This window comes from Solanum stenotomum, chromosome 2, assembly GCF_019186545.1.
Source record: "Solanum stenotomum isolate F172 chromosome 2, ASM1918654v1, whole genome shotgun sequence".
In the NCBI taxonomy this organism is placed as follows: Eukaryota; Viridiplantae; Streptophyta; class Magnoliopsida; order Solanales; family Solanaceae; genus Solanum; species Solanum stenotomum.
In genome coordinates, this window is record NC_064283.1 from 20,515,659 (window position 1) to 20,536,344 (window position 20,686).

General features: G+C 36.1%; 1 protein-coding gene across 1 annotated transcript; it reads right to left on the reverse strand.

Annotated features, from left to right (window-relative positions):
* Nucleotides 1-382: 382 nt before the first annotated feature.
* On the reverse strand, nt 383-20,169 carry LOC125854916 (sodium/hydrogen exchanger 6-like). Its single transcript, XM_049534517.1, has 22 exons — nt 19,791-20,169; nt 18,978-19,029; nt 18,809-18,868; nt 18,658-18,682; nt 18,481-18,566; nt 18,281-18,392; nt 13,630-13,692; nt 13,434-13,453; nt 13,227-13,324; nt 12,835-12,863; nt 12,534-12,565; nt 12,403-12,450; nt 12,253-12,313; nt 12,069-12,166; nt 11,898-11,973; nt 11,782-11,801; nt 11,499-11,596; nt 11,305-11,414; nt 1,474-1,557; nt 1,264-1,376; nt 974-1,050; nt 383-843 (listed from the first exon to the last, which is right to left on the reverse strand). Exons 1-22 carry the CDS (start codon nt 19,972-19,974, stop codon nt 794-796), a joined length of 1,596 nt encoding a protein of 531 aa, XP_049390474.1. The 5' UTR covers nt 19,975-20,169; the 3' UTR covers nt 383-793.
* Nucleotides 20,170-20,686: the final 517 nt, after the last annotated feature.

Genomic DNA, 20,686 nt, shown 5'->3' on the forward strand with positions numbered 1-20,686 from the left:
TTATAAATTTTCAAAAGCAACGCAACTTATTAATTTGATAAATAAAAAAATTAAATCAAATCGACCTATGTACACCCCTACTTGATTTCTACCCCTCAACATGGTCATAGGCTCATAGCATATCCAAAATCACTAGTACTGTATGCTCAAATAGCTTAACAACAAACTCCTTAGCAAGGAAAAGAATAACAAAACCAACAAGCTACTCAATCATTCATACTAGTTTAAATCCCAAATAAATTGACAACTTAAGATTGCCAAATCTTGAAACAGCTAAAAATGGTTGAATTTTTCTACTATTTTTTTTTTTCATTGACAGTAACCTTAAAACAGACTATTCAAGGCTGTAATGATCCATAATGCTTGTGAAAATGAAGCTGATAAAATGGGCTGCACGAAGCAACACTCTTCAAGCTTAGTGGAATATGTAATTACTTTACACTAATTCGTAAAAGCTAAAGATCAGCGAATCATATCGCCATTTCAGCATATAGAAGCCACTTGGAGTTCTGTTTCCGTTCCTAATCCTGGCTTTGAACATTCATATACAAGGGATATCAGATGATTTTGCTTTGCTAGGTATGCTAAATCCTAAACTTCCTATACTGAATTGCCACCCGTTATTCTTTGTACCACTAAAGAATCTAAACTTCTCGTCATAATTAATGCATACTTGCAATCAACAAACCACTCATTGTCCACTGAGTATACTTGAAGTTGATTTTATCTTTGCAGCAAAATGTCATTCGTACTTATCTTGTCATCTTGAAATTTTGATTGTGCTATTTGAAAGTCAGTGGCCGTCATAACCGGCTCTTCTGGAGCTGTGCATAATTGGCTCATCTGTGTATCATAAAAAAATAAGTCATATTGCATGGGCTTATCGAGTTCACAACTGTATACATGATTAGACAATATAATGAGCACAACAAGCAAAGTAGGTAAATGGGAACTAGCATGTTGAAAGAATTACCTTCATCTTCGTCTCCACCTTGAGTAGTAAAGAATGGAGTGAGGTAGTTTTTGTCCAATGCTGAGAACGAAGTAGTACTGGAGAAAACAATTAAATGCATTAAAAGATGAGACAACCTGCGTCTCGCAGCAGTGATCTACCCAGTTAGCTAGTTAGCTGGGATGACTTGATAACATTAAGGAGAACAATGTAGGTACCGGACACCGGGTGGAAAGCTAAAAAAAAATTAAGACACCAAGATTTAAATCACCCAACACTTAGACATTGTGCTACAAGTAAAAGAACATTACCTCTTGTGGAACTCCTTAAGTTTCATCCTGAACCTGTTTCCTGATGACGGTTCACCATCATAAGATTCATCACTATAAGAAGGAGCTATATATCCATTGTTCCCCTCAAAGGTCTGAAAATCAGAAAATAGCAGGAGAAAGAATTAGTGCACTGAGCAAAACATTGTAACTTATTACAAAGTTGGGAAACAGCTTGGCTAATGCACTTACTTCATCCATGGAGCCAGATTGACCTTCACCCACAACTTCCAAAGCTTCCAGCATGGTTCCTGTTGATCCTCCAATAATCAAAACCTGAAAAGTTGCAGACGGAATTTGATCAGATTATATCATCTATTGTGGAAGAGATCATCCATCCAGTGTGGAGGAAGAACAGGTAGAAAGGAGCAACTGTAATCCAAGTGAAATATTCTAGAGCAACAAAAAACTTCGGTTCGTTGTAAATATTTTCGAAGTAGTAATATTCAGCTACGTGCATGCTAAGTAAAAACCATCTATTGGCAAACTTTACTCTGAAACATTATGATTGTAGAATGACACATGTGAATTGTCAAACCCACTTTTTGCAATATAAAGTTTTGGGGTTTCACTAGGATCTCAGGAGAAAAGTTTACATGAAGGACAGTAGTTTCAGAAAATGTACGAGTGCATGGCTTCAGCAGAACAGAGACATTATTCACCATCAGTTTGTGTCTTCTAATCAACTTTTTCTTGTTCTGTGATAAAGTTCTCTGATTTCATCCAAGATAGAGTTCTCTAATTAACTATGCAATGTGATGTCTTCAGAAGCCTTTTGGTGTGAAATGTTAAACCATTATTTTCTTTATCAAACACATACATAATGAGGGTCAGAAGAACAGTATAGATTTTTTTATACATCCGTGGAAGATGAAAATTGTAGCTACACTCATAATTAAGCCGGGAGAAGTAAGCACCAAGAAATATGAGGTTAGCATAACCTGTGGTCAAAATGGTACCTAACGAAAGTTTGAAAAAGATTGCCTTGGAGAGGTTGGAGTAGAACTATTCGATGTTATATCAAAGGAGTGGAAAGATGCCAAACGACTAGAGAAGAAGCACTTGTCCAAATACATAAGACTAACGGAGATATTCAAAATTGTATAAGTTGAAAATTTCGGAGTCATATGATGAAACACTTCTAGAAAAACTGTTAAGGCATTGACATGGAAGAATTAGAGGCTGACAGAGAACCAACTTAGGCTACGCGGTAGATCTTGAGACTATATTTTTGCAAAATGGATTAATCACAGTTTGCACAAAGAGGAGAAAGATCTTCACATGATATTAATGGCCTAGAGAAGAAGTCCTTGTGGTGGATGTTGAAGAAGAAATAAATTCCTATCAAACACATAAATGTCATGAATGATAAGTATGAAGCAGCCAAACAAGCATAAGAATAATATAGGCTATTTTTGCATGTGATAGCAATGTTATGTTAATTGACAAACTTAATAAGAAACCAACAAAAACTAGAACCAGAGATCATGGAGCAACATTCTAAAGAAGAAGGGGAATTTGGTAACCGGGAATAAGAAAATAGTCCTGAAGTTCACTAAATTTTATATTGGACTCAGTTCCGGTATGAGCAATACCAATATAATAATATAATACAACAACATACCCAGTATAATCCAACAAAGTGGGGTCTGGGGAGGGTAGTGTACGCAGACCTTACCCCTACCTCAAGAAGTAGAGGTGCTGTTGGATAACAAAACAACACACTGCTACCTACTAACCTTCTATTTAATGTGTATCCTCTACAACCTTCTATCTAAGGTCATGTCCTCGATAAGTTAGATTGTGGCATGTCCTGTCTAATCACCTCTCGACTCCCCCTAATACTTCTTCGGTCTTCCTCTACCTATTCTGAAACCATCCATAGCCAACCCTCACACCTCCGCACTGGGGCATCCGAACATCTCCTCTTCACAATCCCGAAATAACTCAGTCTCGTTTCCCGAATCTTTTCCTCCATTGAAGCCACTCCCATTTTGTCTTGAATGTCTTGTCTAATCCTTATCTCTCCTTGCATTCCCACACATCTATCACAACATCCTCATTTTTGCAACTTTCAACTTTTGAACGTGAGAGTTTTTGACTGACCAACACTCCGTCCATACAACATAGTTGGTCTAACTATCATTTTGTAGAACTTATCTTTAGGTTTTGATGACACTTTCTTATCACACAACTACGAATGCAAGCCTCCATTTCTTCCACCCTGCACCAATGCAGAGAGTGACATCCTCATCAATCTCTCCATTCCCTTGGATCAAAACTCAAGATACTTGAAACTTCCCCTCCTTTGGGTGACCTGTCTCAAGCCTCACTTCCATATTTGCTTCATGTATTATGTCAGTTAACTTGTATTCCAAGTATTTTGTCTTGGTCCTGTTCAACTCTATGTTGCGCGGACTCTTCATATTTGCAGGCGAACCCGTCTCGACGCGACACTGGTGCGGGTGCGGGTGCGGGGTGCGTGTCGGATTCGGTCAATCCGATCCGGACACTTTGACCGAAGCCGAGAAAAGATTTGGGGAAGAAAAAATCAGTTTCCGACGACGTAAAGAGAACAAAGCTTGAAAAAATACAGAGAATAGACGAAAGCAGAGAAAATCAGTTTCCGGCGACGCTCCGGCGACGCGATGTAAAGAAGACAAAGTTGAAAAAGTAAAGAGAAAGAGAAAGAAAGAAGAGTTTTTTCTTCAAAAATTAAATGAAATAGAGTCTTTTTTTAATCTTTTTTGAAAATGTATATACACAATACATATATATCTTGAATAAAGGAAAAATCAAAAAGTGAAAAGTAGTGTCAGAAAAACATCCCATCAGCATCAATTATAAAGATTTTCCGTTGGAAATATATATATTGAATAAAGGAAAGATCAAAAAGTGAAAAGTAGTGTCAGAAAAACATCCCATCAGCATCAATTATAAAGATTTTCAGTTGGAAATAAGAAATATATATATATATATATATATATATATATATATATATATTTCTTATTTAATTTTTTGGCAATCAATTTCAAAATTTTAAAATAATGATGGAGATATCTAAAAAAATTTAACTTCATATTTCTTATTTAATTATTTAATATATATACACAATACATATATCCTTGAAAAAGGAAAGACCAAAAAGTCTTCAACAAAAGTAGTGTAACATCCCATCAGTCATCAACTATAAAGTTTTTTCAATTGGAAATCTTTTATATATATATTTATTATTTAATTTTTTGGCAATCAATTTCAAAATTTTAAAATAATGATGGAGATATCTAAAAACAAAGAAGAAATTTTCACGTAAACTAAACAGATTGTTTAGTTAGTATGTTTTTTTAGAGAAATAATTTAAATAATTTTAATTTTAATTTTTTTTCAATTTGTTTATAAGTAGGACTAAAAATGAGAAGTTTTAATTTTTAAAACTCCCTATTTAGTTGGATAATTACTTTATTTTTTTTATAAAAAAAAGAAATATTAAAACGCCCTATTTAGGTGATGTGTTTTTATATTATTATTATTATTAATAATATTATTATTATTATTATTATTATTATTATTATTATTGTTATTATTATTATTATTGGTTGAATTTTTTAATTTTCTAAAAAAATATATTTATTTAATCTTCCATTGATATACATTTATTTCCTCGTGATTTTCCATTGATATACATTTATTTCATCTTGAAGAATGGAAGATTGAATTCTACAAAATACATGTAAGTTTATCACAACATATCTTTCAAATTTAGAATATCTTCATAACTATATTTTTATAATATTGAAAAAATTTAGCCGTATCCCCGCACCCGTATCCATACTCGGATTCGCACCCACGAATCTTAAAATTTGGATTTTGCCGAATCCGACTCTCGGATTCGCATCCGTCTCGGATACCCGCACCCGAGTCCGAGCAACTTAGGACTTCAACTTGAACCCTTTCGACTCCAAGGTATGTCTCCAAATCTCTAGCTTAACGTTAACTCTGTTGCAAGTCTCATCAATTAAAACTATGTCATCTGCAAATAATATACACTACGACACCTCACCTTAAATTTATCACGTCAATGCATCTATCACCAAGGCAATAAAACAGGCTAAGGTTTGATCCCTATTGATGCTATCGTACATGTCCTTAATTGCCCTTAGTATTCCACAGGTACACCTTTAGCCTCCAAGCATCTCCATAAAACCTTCCTTGAAACTTTGTCGTAAGCCTTTTCTAAGTCAATGAACACCATGTACAAGTTCTTCTTCTCTCTATATTGCTCCACCACCTCCTTACCAAATGAATGGCTTCTGCAATTGAATGTCCAAGCATGAATTCGAACTAGTTCAGGGATATTTTCACACCCCTCACCCTCACCTCCACCACCCTCTCTCAAACTTTCATACTGTGACTTAACAGCTTGATAACCCTATAGTTGCAATTCTAGATGTCACCCTTGTTCTTGTACAACAGAATCATTGTACTCCACCTCCATTCTTTGGGCATTTTCATCGTCCTAAAAATGGACATTAAACAACCCAGTTAGCCACTCCATACCAACCTTGCCTGCACTCTTCAAAAATTCCATCGGGATCTCATCCGCCCCAGTTGCTCTTCCCTTACTCTCCACCTCTTTATACACCTACAACACCCAAAATCATGGTGTCTCTTTGAGTGCTCCAAATCCCCAGGCATGATGCATCTGTCTCCTTCGTTCAAGAGTTCATGAAAGTGTGACTGTCATCCCCGTTTAATGAGTGCATCCTCCACCCTTACTTTGTCATCCTCGTCTGTGATGCCCTCTTTTCTCTCACCTTGCAATGTCAGTATTCTTTCAACAAGATCCAACGTGGGATAACTAATTATGAGATTAGCTTTACAAGGATGAAACACCTAAAGGATCAAACTAACCTTGATTTCTTTTTTCTTATTGTTTATTTACTTAAAAACAATGGTAAATATGTAAACTATTATATTGGTAACCAACAAAAAACTAGAACCAGAGACGATGAAGCTACATTCTAGAGAAAAAGGGGGCATTTGGTAACTAGGAATAAGACTGAGAAATATTGGAGGAAATATTATTGAATTGTGTGTCTATATTATTATTCAGCGACCCTATTTATAGACACTATAATACAATTCTTTACCAAGTAGGATATTATATATTATTCCTATTCTAACACTCCCCCTCAAAGTGATGCATACAAATCATATGTACCTAGTTTGTTATAGATGTAATTAATATGAAGACCAGTGAGGAACTTGGTGAAGATATTTGCAAGTTGATCACTTGACTTCACAAATTTTGTAACAATATCTCCTATGAGTATCTTTTCATTGACAAAGGTTCACTCAATCTCAATGTGCTTAGTCCTCTCAAGAAACATTGGATTTGATGTGATATGAAGAGTAGCTTGACTATCACACACAAGTTCCATATGTCTAATTTAGCCAAATTTTAATTCTCTCAACAACTGTTTGATCCAAACTAGCTCACAAGTTGTTACAACCATTGCTCGATATTCAGCTTTTGCACTAAATCGAGCAACCACACTCTATTTCTTACTCTTCCACGACAATTAATTACCTCCTACTAAAACACAACAGCCAAATGTAGAACGTCTATCAGAGGGAGATCATGCCCAATCAGTGTCTGCATATCAAATGATATGCTCATGGCCTTGATCTTTGAAGAGTAGTCCTTTATCAAAAGCTAACTTTATATATCGCAGAATATGAACTACATTCCAATGACTATTACAAGTGGAAGTCATAAACTGACTTACAACACTCATAGGAAAAGAGATGTCAGGTCTAGTCATTGTGAGATAATTCAACTTTCTAACCAACCGTCTATACCTTTTAGGATTACTGAGTGACTCGCCTTGTCCTGGAAGGAGTTTAACATTCAGATCCATAGGTGTGTCAATGGGTCTATATCCATCATTCATGTCTCCTCAAGAATGTCTAAGGGATACCTGCGTTGAGAAATAACAATACCTATCCAGACTTAGCAACCTCAATACCTAGAAAATACTTCAGCCTGTCAAGGTCTTTCTGGAAATACTTAAAGAGATGATTCTTCAAATTAGTGATACCATCTTGATCATTGCAAGTGATAACAATATCAACATAAATTGCTATTTACTTTAAAAAATTCTTTGGATTTTTTTGTCTTGTTAATTGCTTAATCATATACAATACAAATTACTTAATTGCTTTTAGTTATTTGTTATTTACTTTCTATGTTTTTAGCTATTGTTATTTATTTAATTTTAACATGTTATTTAGATAGTTATTTATTTTAATGGGTATAATAAATATTAGCTCACTAAACGTTTTGGAATTGAGAATTAGCTCACTAATTTCTTTAAACTCTACATAATTAAACCCTACATAATTGAACTCTACATAACTAATACATGCATAACTCTAAGCAGTAACCAAATGGCCCCTTAATGCATATTGAGGGAAAAAAATTGGAAGAACATAGTGTGACATGGTTTTTGTCATTTCCTATGTAGACCTCCAAATGTATCAGTCACCATGATGATTGAATGTGTTATAAATGACAAAGTAGACCTAATATTAGATAGAGAAAAGTTACCTCAAAAGACCTACACAACTTCTTTACTTGAGGACTTGGCAAAAAAAAAGCCTAATGGAAGCAAAATATCAATATGGGCGATATTGACTAGTTCGAATTAAGGTTAGCCATTATTGAATAATTTGATTTTAAGCTTAGTCGTTATTAACACGCATGCCAGGTGACAAGAGTCCTTAGAGTTGGTTGAAGATAATGATAGTGTAAGGATATTTGGCTCTAAGACTGAAGTACTGTTGTTCTTGCAAATACCCTTTATTCTTCAAAGCACCCGCCACGAAAAGGTCTACATAGTTTATACACTAGTAGCTGCCGATCAAGGAATTTACTGTACAGCTTTGAATATGGTATGACCTTAGTAGACATCAACACAAGGTTCTTAATCTACAATTACATGGAGGAGGAAACTAAAGGCTAAAACCTCAACTTCATTCTGGTTAATTTCTAGTACATACTACATCCAACAAAAATTTACGCCCAAACTTTGTAGTTCAAGATTTCTACAAAGTTCACCTTTTTTTTTTTTTTCTTTTTTTTTTCCCTTTCTCAAAAAAAAGGTGAACTTTGTAGAAATCTTGAACTATGTAACACAACAACTCCAAATAGCTAAACCGGGGTAGAGACAAATCAGTACAGATTTTAATAAGAATTTATCGCACCCCATGATAACAAGATTATAATTAAATGTCTTCTAAAGAAGAATGCATAAGTCACATGTGTATGCAAAAGAAGAATGGTGCTAGCCAGCTTAAAGACTTCAGACCAATCAGCCTTGTAGAAATTTTTACAAGATTTTGGCGAAGCTATTGGTGGAAAGAACTTAAGGGTAATATCATAGGTGGTGGCAGACACACAACTGGCATTTATCAACGGGAGACAGATCTGTGATTTAGTCCTAATCGCAAACGAATGTGTGATCTTATAGATAAGTTAGATTATTCTGCAAACTAGACATAGACAAAACATATAATCATGTCCATTGAGATATTAACTTTATCAAAGATATGGGATTTGGGACTGGAGCAGTTAGAGTAGGAGCTGCATTTCGGCAATGAAGTTTCTCAGTTTTGGTGAATGGTGAACCAGTAGGCTTCTTTCTTTTCTTCTAGCAGGGGTTTGACTCAAGGTGACCCATTATCTCCCTTTTTATTTATTTTGGTTATGGAAGGCTTAAGCACTATGTCCACAAAGAAATGGATCTTGGGCCTAACTCAACCTCAAAAGCTAGCTCACGAGGGAAGGATTGCCAAGTCATACAAGAAGATCACCCATCCCTTTTTCATCCGATATGAGACTCCTCAATATCCCATCTCATGCCCAGGGCTGGACATCTGGTTCATAGGCGATTTACTACAACACCCAACATTGGTACACAATAATTGGGGTGGGTCCTTCCCTGACACCATGTAAAGAAATGGATCTTGGGCCTAACTCAACCCCAAAAGCTAGCTCATGCGGGGAGGATTGCCCAAGTCCATATAAGGAGATGTACCCATCCCTTTTTCATCCGACATGGGACTCTTCAACAATGGCAAAGGTGGCTATCCAAGAAGCTGGAGAATGGGCTTCTCGGCTTGGGTAAGAAGGCACTCGAACTTGTACATGTCTCACATTTTATATGCAGATGACACTCTAGTTTTGAGTGAAGTAAGAGGAACATAAATTCTTTTGTGTTAATTCTGCTATTTGAAGGGGCAACAAAACTGCACATAAATTTATCAAAAAGCCATCTATTCCAGACAACGAAGTAGATAACAATACAGGGACTCACAGATGTTAGGCTGCAAAGAATCTAAAACCTTGGCATGCCACAGGGCAATAATTTCAAAGCTGAAAATATTTGAGAACGAGTCTTGGAAAAATGTGAAAGGAAATTGGCGATTTGAAAATAAAAATATTTGTGGACGTAGATTGGTGTTCATATATTCTGTGCTGGATGTGCTGCCAACTTACACCTTGTCCATGTTCTCAATGCTTAAAAGGGTAGAGAAAAAACTGACAAACTGAGGGGAATTTTCATAGCAGGGCAACAGGGAGAAGAGAATACTACCACAGCAGTCAGAAAAGAAGGGGGGCTGGGAATAAAGGCATCAAGGAGTATACAACCAAATTCTTCTGTTTAAACGGCTATGGAGATTTACCAAAAAGAGTTCTCTGGAGAGAAGTGGTAAAAGAAAAATATGAAATGGGAGGCGATGGATTATTAAGTAAACATGTCTGTCAGATTAGACCACTATGGGAGAAGCTTACAGGTAGAAAAGAGTTTAAAGTAGGAGATGACAAGAAAATACATTTCTTCTTGAGGCATGGATAGGCCATTGTCCACTAAAGGAACAGTCCCCTGAAATTTTCAGGCTGGTGGAACCCAACAGCTGTAATTGCAGAATATGGCTAACATAAGGACAGGACACCCCAATAAGGAGACACTGCAATGATTGTAAACTAGAGAGCATATGCCAACTAATCCAGCACATCAGCAACACTCAAATAACACAAGCATTCCAGACTATTTGATATGTAAAGCAGAAAAAGCCATTTCACAGTTCAGCATACAGTTTCCTGTCCAGCAATGCAAATGCAGGTCCATGGAAGCTTATTTGGAATCTTTAATATGGCAGGTAGCAATGAGGGATGTCCAACACAACACTTACAAAGGAGAGGAATTGTTATATGTAACAGATGTGTGCCTTTTGAGTTAGGATATGAGCAGTTTTCCATCGATTCTTTATCAAAGGCCAACGAAATATCTATTCATCCACTGCAGACAGACGAGATTATTGGGACATGATGCTGAACCAACTAGAATTTCAGTGGTGCATGCCAAGAAGTACCAAAGAGCAGTGTTGGTTTCAGGAGCGCATAGGAAACCAAAATAGGAGATATGGAACACCGAATATCATCCCTGCAGCCATTTGGTGGATGATATGGAAAGAGTGGAACCAGAGAATTTTTTGAGGAAGAACTAGCGCATTCTCAGACAAAATTTAGATGTATACTTTTGCTAGCATTATGCAATAGGGAGACAGATATACATGATACAGGTCTAATGACAGAATCTCTCAGTTCATTACGTGCAGTAAAAGAACTGAGCTTTTGTTATTTGGTGATACATAGGCCTAGAAAAACTTGATGGTAGAAAAATAATTTTTACCCAATTTCATTTATTAAAAGAATCACAATAGAAGTTTTTGACCAGCTACTCTAATGCTTGCAATTAGCACAGGAGGAAATCTTTGCAACTGCTAATCAGACTTCAATGTTTGCATCTACGTACTCATCCTATCAACAGTTTCTCAACCACAGTAGAGTCAGTTTATTTCGATTAGTTTCTCTTTGCTGCTTGATTTCAGGAAAGTTTATTCATGCATATAGCCATCAACAAGAAATTAAATCAAAACTCGAGTAAGTTTGCCTACCGTCAATACAACAATGGCAGTGGTAGCAGTGAATATTGTCTGACCATGTCCTTCAGGAAGATCATGGACTGACTGCAAAGCAAGGGCAAAAGCCATAGCGCCTCGAAGTCCTTGACATCCACATTAATAATGAGCTCAAATAAAATTGAAAAAGCCAAAACATAGACTGAAAAAATAATTTCTTCACCACTTACCACTGTACCAGAGTGCTTTTTGATGTTTTGCTGGTATCTTTTGGTGTGGAGGTCGTACAAGATTGACCAAATATGCACAACCAAACACATTGGCAGCCCTTAATGAAAGAGAGGAAAAAGATTAGTAATTATGGATTTACAACCTTGAGATCATTCCATCCATAATTTAATCCAAAATACGGGGAAAACATAGAGCAACATAGGCATTGGTACAATGAGTTTGGGATAAAATCGCGCAACCAAGTGTAATCCCAGAGAACAAGAAACAGATTAACAAACATACCTCGCAATCACAATGAACAGCTGGGGCAAACAAGAAGTTAAGGGAAAAACGTTTGATTCAAAAAAATATTGAGGAACAAGTTACAATATATAAAGAAGGCTACATGTTAAGGATACAATTGAGAAGAAGATAAATCCCACATGGGACCAACTATGTTTCTCCATCGCGATATCAAATCCCATATATATAAATCTGCACGTTAAACAATAACAAGCCTTACTGGAGTTATTTAACAAAAATGGGAACAAAATATCACAAATCCTCAGAAACTGGAATGCCCGACTTACACAAAAGTTTCAGCCAAAGATGATATCAAATGAAAAAACGCCGACACAAATCGCTGTGAACTTTCTGATAAATTCGGGTACGTATAGCGCTTCATAACCTAAAATACAATCCAGAAGTACTAAGCACATCTAGTAGGAAGAGAAAATGAAAAAAAAAGAAGAGAAATTGCAGATGAAAACTTACGACTCCAGTGAACAATATAGACACTATGCCAGAGAGACCAAGACCTTCTGCTAGCATATATCTGGAAGATGATGGTTCATGATAAAATACATGTTAGGCACAAAACCAAGATAGAATGTAAAAAAGTGAGAATCTAATGTAGTTACTTACGAGAAATATGGAAAGAGGACAAACAAACAGCTCTCCAAGTTCTGAAGACTGACAACAGAATTAGCAGAAACGCCATCAATATCATCAGTCAGAAGCAGATGGTGCAAAAAACTACAAAATACTTGACTTACTTGTCAATATCCAAGCCAGCATATTTGAAAAGGTGTGTGAAGTCAAGGCACTACAACACTTTATGAGCTAGAAAGCATCAAATGCACATTTATACTAAATATAATAGAACCTTTAAACTTATTAAATAAGAATCATGGTGCCTCGAAAAGTTAGTAATTATAGAGGCACCGTAATCTTTAGAGGACCTACAAATTTTGGTTAGAAATCACTAAGGAGGTAACAGTTCCTGGTTCATTTTTTCTGTGCATACAAAATGCGAGAAAGATGCACTGCTGGAAGAAAGTAAAACATGAAGGATATCAAAGCAGAAACAAATCCAACTCCAACACCTGTAGAATCAAAGCAGTAGGTTGTTAGTTGATTTGAAAAAAAAATTCAAGTCAAACTAATGAAAAAAAATCATGCTCTTATAGAACAAAAGTAAGTATATGGATACTAACTCCAGCAGTTCCTTTTATTTTCCATGGATAAATTTCTGGGCTCCAGCAGTTACAACTGAAATATATTCAGACTGCTTGAAAAGAGAGCATCCTCTCAGGATTTTCCAGAAAATGACATAATTTGAATAGTTTAAAAAAGTTTTTTTTTTCCTTAAATCGACACTTGCTTGACCTTCTCTTTCTTATACCAACATTAGCTTTCACTGAGTGAAGAAAGATGAGGAAAAAAACTAAATGGTACAAAATACTAACCAGCTGACAGGGATCCCATAAAAGTTTCAACAAATCGGATGGTTATCATGAAGTAATTCTGATCAGTTGACATGTGGCTTCTGACCAGTGACATTGTCCTACAAAACAATCCAGTTCTTGATTGTCAATCCATCTGGATCTATTTGTATGTGCAGATGCTCCTTGAATATCAATACCAGTGCGACAGTTAAGCATGTGTATACTAACCTGTACAAGGAAATTGCCATCTTCCAAGTGTGCAGCATACAAAGAAAAACAAAGAAATAAATACACAAAATGCAATACATAAATATTTTTTGGTAAAGAATGCATATACACAACTTAAAATCCCAATATATAGGAAAACAAGCAAACGACATAGCGAAACGCCAACCTTTCACATAAAAGAATGAGTAGGACTTACTGCATCATTTAAAACAGATTCCCCAAACACTAAAGCATATAGGTTCACGTCTGTGCCAAGCTCCTACAATCATGTCAAAGAAACAAACTCGTTCAACAAAAGGACAGCAAAGCTTAGCCAATGATGACACAGTTAAGACCTACCTATATCAATTTGAAAATTATGAAAAGCCACATAAGTTGGCAAAGGGATTGATTGTCAAACAATAAATGAAAATACCCAACAGATCTGATATTCAACCTCCAATGACAGAGAGTGGTGATAGACCATGGAAAAACCAAACAACTTCTCCCTCTTTCCTTTCTCCAATGTAACACTCTTAAATCTTTTCTATTGAAACCGCAAGGTTTCAAAGTCATGTCCTGTTAATATTGAGTTTTCCTCAGCAACTGTGACTCTCCTCTTCGATTTGCGTATCTCCCTCAACAAGGTATGATCTATTAAATTTTTTGAATTATATATCCTAGTTTATTTGCCTGAGATGAGCTTAAATGGAGCGACATAGTAAATTAGGATTCTTATAGTCGATCCAACATGTTTGGGATTGGGGAGTTGTTTTTTTATTGTTGTTGTATATATACCTGGTTTATGATAAACGCATAACTTATAGCTGTGACGTAGCATCATCTAAAATACCCAAAGAGCAGTCATGTGGAGGCACAAAACTCAAGTTACTCTATTAACCAACACTATATCCAAGCATTCTGTCAAACACAAGATATTTTTCTGTCAATGCTATCAGAAATACTACCTAAACCCACTAAATTGGCCTCGTGCAAATAATTTCAACCAACAAATGACAAGAAGCTGACAGAGAAGATTAAAACAATGACACAGCTATTTCCTTTTTTAAGGTAGTGATGGTCTGATGGAACCTGACCTAAATTGCAAGTAGTCTACCTTGCTAATCCTTATCCAACTCAAGAGCAGAACATGTATGGGAAAGTTCTCCACATATATGAAAATAACTTATGTTTTAAATTTCTATATTTTGTCTTTAGCTACTTGAATAGGTCGTTGGTATTGCTTCCTGTGGGGTTTGGACAGGTTGGTCACTGATGTTCACTATTTGGTGATAGTGAATCAATGGACTGTGATAGATCTGTCACAAGAGGTACGGCTACCCTGGAAACACAATAACAAGGTTACATAGAGGAAAATAAGGGTGATCACCCCCAAACATCTACTTTGGCTCTTCTGGATGAAAAGAATAGACAAACTATTGCTCCAGGAAAAAATGGAACTTAGCTAGATTCAGCGCATTACTATTCCAGACCCATTTCTGGAAGAGTATTACAACTTTTGGAAAAGACACAATGATTGTTGTGAATTCTGGATAGATTGGCTACTTACCAGCTAGAGTCGGCTTTCTTTGTAACATGTTTTTTATGGTGGCCAGCATTCTCAATGCTGAAGAATACAATAGTACTAATTCTCAAAAATAAGTATCTTCGCCAGAAACATCCCCAATTTTTAATATTCTTTTTTACATGGTAAACAATATATATATATCAGTGATACTTACACAAGTTGTGTAGATTCCCAGATCAAAAGGGATTACAATAGGAAGATAAACAAAACTCTCTATATGTAATCTAGGACATCAAAGATAGATCCTATATTTTCTAGACATTCTTGTTTAAACCAAAAATAGTAAAGCACTAAACAATTCATCTTTATCTTCCCGTAGAGAGTTTCATCTGTCTTCAAAGCATTCAAGTATCTACCACTTCTTATGTCTATTATTTGTTTAATTGGTGTTCCATCACCACAGTAGATCCTTAGAGCTCCTTGCCATCACCCATTGTGTCTCAGCTAAGGCAAGAAATAACTACACAACATGTCAGCTTGGTCGTGCCTGAAAAGATGAGTGTTGCTCTCTTCTTTATCTTGACAAAAAAGTTGCCGGAGCTCAGTTGTATACCCTTTTCTGTATTATTTCATGATCCAAATAGGCTTCCCTAACAAGCCAAATGAAACATGTCACCTAGAAGGGAGCTTAGGTTTTCCAGATAAACTTCCAAAAGCCATTTTGGGGCTTGAGTTGGCTTTGAGAGTTGGGAATATGCAGAGCCAGAGCTAACTGATAATCTTTTGTTGTTTCATCCCTTCTGTGTAGCTGAATCCTCCGAATTCCTGATATCCTGGAAATATGGGTGGGCATAAATCACCGAATTACCGAGCCGGACTGAAAAATTTGGCGATTTGATATTCAGTAAATGATAAGATATTCGGGAGTAAATTTCAAAATTTCGATCGTCAGTTTCGGTATTTGGTAACCGAATACTGAAGTATATAGGCTTTTTGATTTTCTTGTTCTCTAAACCACTCTACTAAATTTATCCATATAGGTTTTTCAAATAAAAGGATGACTAGCTGTCACCTAGGGGTTTTACGGGTAAGACCTGATAAGCATGACACTACCAAATCAGTATCAAGAAAGAGGAATTTTGTACTGAAGAAAATCAGCAAACAAGTGCACCAAAGGGTGTGGCCTAGTGGTCAATGAAGCGGTTGAGAACCTTGAGGTCTAACGTTCAAAACTCAGCTAGAAAAAAAAAATTAGGTGATCCTTCCCATCTGTCCTAGCCTTGGAGGACAGAGTTACCTGGCACCTGTTGCTGGTGGGAGGTGGCAGGTATACCGTGGAATTAGTCGAGGTGCACGAAAACTGGCCTAGACACCACGTTCATCAAAAAAACAAAAAAAAAAATAGCAAACAAGTATGAGGGATGACCTTGATAAACTTAAACCATCAGAACTTAGGAGGTCAGCACTCCTACGCTTCAGCCCACCCCTACGCTGGCAAACGTCCAATGTCTTCACCATTTCAGCCATCCTTCCAACCTCCAGTCATTTAACACTCTTTTGAAAGAAAAGTTCAATCCTTCAGAGATCCATGTCTCCTGAATAGTAGCCTCAGGTGTAGTTGAACAAAATAAATCAGAGAGTAGATCTTTGAAAGGACCAGGCCCTTACCAGTTTTCACTCCAAAAAGATATTTTCCTTCCATTGCTTACTGTAAACCCAATGTTTAAAGCATATTCCTCCCAGTGTTTCCTGATAACTTTCCATGTGCAAGTTCCATATGAAGAATTGACTTTCTTAGTGATCCATTTACCTTGCTGTCTATATTTTGGATAATCACCTTCCTCCATAAGGCATTGTCTTCTACATTTTTTATTTTTTGATAATACACATTGTCTTCTATATTAAATCTTCATAACATCAAACCCTATTTGATGAATTGTATGATTGTCGTGATAGTGAATTGGGCAGCCATTTATATGTAGGGACGGGCTTCTACATAGTTGCGAGTTAAAATTAAGATCAATTGAGCTTCAGTTAATACTTGATGCAATACATGTGTTGCCAAAGTTGCATTATTATATATTTCAGCTTCATATATATGCATATGTTTCTGTATTGGTTTACAGTATCTCAGAATTAAGGATGAGGATAGTAGTTGCATTATGGGAGGCGACGGAAGGATTGAGTGGATGTTTGTATCAACCAGTGAGTGGTGCCATCCCAAACCACACGTACAAGTGTGGATTATATTTTTTCCATTAGACTATGTCCAGCTACACAACCAGATAACGGCAAATTCAGGGCTTGCTAGTAGTCCCAACTCAAGTACAGTACTGCTCTACTATGAGGTTGACATCATGAGATAAGACAGATTCTTGATAGAACCCTCCCCAGTTATAACCTCATAGTTATATATGCATTCATGCAGTTCAAACGGGAACCAGGGGTGTGAGTTGAAGTTTTCAGTTAATCATTCCTGCACAGTTCAGTTCAATTCAGCATCAATTGCATTTTCTTTCATCTACAACTCCGTTCACGCATGCACATTTTCTTCAAATACCTGTGTCAGTGTTTTAGGGACAGTCGGTAAAGCTTACAGGTATAGATGACTCACCTCTTACTTCTCGTACAGATATAGAGGCAGACATAGAACCAGATGTTTGAGCATGTTCATGATCAGTGTAAGCATCTCACTTCGTTTCGAAGGGTCTATCTTATTTTGCTTATAATTTTAAATTGCGGCCCTTTTTCAGTCATATGTTTCGGTTAGATGCCCCGCATCCTCTGTCAGTGGACAAGTTGACTAGTATGTTGTGGTTTATCCCTAGTAGACCGATTTATGATATGATTAGGCCCTCAGTCCAAGTTCGAGACTTGGTACAGTTTTCCTTATAATTTTATCTGATGGTACGGGACTGCCAGAGTCCCTTTCATTTGTTTTGTTAGATCAGCAAGGGTCTGCTTGATGAGACGAATGATCACTAAGTGCCTATCACAACCCTCCTGTTCTGATTCATGACAGTATACTGATCTAACATATCTCATACTCCTTACCCAGCCGTCTTCTATCTCTATTGTTCCTGGCAATCATATACGCGGAATTTAAGCGCTAACATGATCAATGACATTATCATGCAAACAGTGAAGATGTCACCAAAAAAGTTGCCTTTTTCATAATGGAAGGATTCTTTTTACTGATTTTATGTGTCAACGTATGTGGTTTGTACCAAACCAAACAAACATAAAAATGGAAAAGAGAAAATGGTCAAAAGTGACTAGTCTAATACAGGAAGCAAAGCTGTTCATTGAAACTATAAAGAACGTCAATAAAAAAACTAACCTGAAAAATAGACAGAACAGTGACAGGATCAGTTGCCGATATAAGAGCTCCAAACATCAGACACTCTACAAATGGAAGTCTGTACATGAGATACGTAACTCCACCAAGGTAACTGCAAAAAATTGCATTCACAGTAATCAATTATATGAAGAGTGAAAACTGATAGTACTAAGAAAATCATAGACGCAAGCAATACTCACACCAGAATGCCAGTAACAAAAGAAGCAATGAAAGTTCCTACAATAGCAAAAGTGATAATTGCTCCAAAGTTTGAAAAGAACGGTTTCTGCTTACAGCATCAGTAAAGCCATGATGTTAGCAATGCAAAAACAAAAGCAGGTTGCATATCGAGTAAGTACGAAGAGAAGAAAACTTACAGGTGATAGACTAAATCCTGACTGAGTAAGCAAAGAAGGTCAAGGAAAAGCTCTTTTGTTCATAAATTCCAAAATAAGCTGAATATTTAACTACAGTATGGAACAACAACAATAGAAAATTTTCTGCAGGAAAGAATTTAAATGTGGATATAATATGATCGGTGGCAGTAAAAAGAGGAAGAAAAACTCTTCATGGAAGTTAAACCATGCCCTGCCAAGTAAGAAGAGAAAAAGAAAGAGTCAAAAGTGTAGCAACACGAACCCATAGAAACAAATAAAATCTTCAAGAACCAAATGGTAATAAAAGTTCAATGAACTACCTAATGCTTGTTTCTGTATTTGAAACATTAGCCAATCCACCAACAATCAAACCTGCCGCAAAGAAAATCCAAGCATCATAGGTTTCAGTATGCCCCAAGCTAAAGGGTACCTCAATTGGTCAAGTAAATGGAAAATGCAGAACAAGCTTGTCAAAACAGTACTCAAATTGCATTTTACCACTCATTAGATTAGTGCACTATTACCAACATCAACAAAACACGAAAAAGTCACACTCCCAAACTAATTGAGTTTCAGCTATGATAGCATTCTATTCATTCTAATACTCAATTTAAGGTTTCTCTAAATCTTAAGACCAAACTAAACATACAATGATCGAAACAAACTAACCAGACTCCTTGGCATAATCTAAAAACACCAACAACAACTGAACTCCCAACTAGTTGATAACACCTGTATGAATATTCTGCTTCCACTGTGTTCTAAAACGATAACCCACAACAACAAACGCAAACTCATCCAACGAAGTTCCCAACAAATTCCAGTTGAAGTGTACCTCAATTTGAAAAATTCATGGCAAAGTATGGAAAAACATGCTCATATTGGCATTTGAAAAAGCCAAAAGGAGGATGAAATTGAACAATATCCAGAAGAAAAAAGAAACTATGTTATGGAAAATGCTACTCATATTAGGCATGACATTTTCAGAGTCACGTTATATTAACCCAGAACAGAAAAAGGGGAAAATTGAAATGCAAAAAAAGACTGAAAATTGAACAATACTTCATATTGGCATTTTCAGACTCACATTCTATAAACCTAAATGCAAAATATACAAAAAATTTAAAGAATACCAATCAAAAGAGAGGCACTGGCTTCAGGAATATAATAGAAATGACGACGACGAAGCACATGTCCAATAACAAAGGAGAGTACAAGCATCATGATCTGCAGAAGTATGCCATATCCAGCGGCTTGTTGCTCTTTTCCTGGAATCGCCTTTGCTCCGGCCGGAGAAATCTGAAGATGATCCTCCATGGCCGATTCTTTCAAGTAAACACTCACTATTTACTGCGATCAACTATATGATCTTACAAACTACTCAACGGCGAAACCTAGGCAGTTTTCCGGTGACGGGAGCGTTTACTCTTCTTCCGGTTTAGCTTGTTTGAAAAGGCTTTTCTGCGGTTTGTGAGAGAGATGGGGAGAGTTTTGTTTCTATAAAAAGAGCACTTTCAGTCAGGTTCTTTGTGTAAACATGAGAGAAAGGTGTAGGAAAATTATGACTTTGATCATGAAAATTGTTGTGAGTATTTTTAAAAAATATATATATTTTTAAAGTTAGAAATGATATTTGAATTAAAATTATATTTGATCATGAATATAAATTTAAGTTGTTTTAACTACGATATCTTATGTTGACTATATATAATAATACAAATTCTCACACATAACAACAGACAATAACAATATATTCAGTAAAATTCTATAAAATAAGATTAGAAAAGGATAGATTATACGCAGACTTTACCATTATATCCTCGATTTAATTGTATCAAACCCAAGTTTGACCCAAACATAGGTGAACCAAACGACAAACCCCAAAGGGAGGCCCGACTCAAATTCTAATTGATGGAGCTAAATAATTAGGTCTCATTTGTTTATATTTAATGGAGGCCTGGATCTAAATGGTTCAGACATTTGAATTTTGATCATTAAATGCATTTATTTTAATTAAGATTTGAAACAC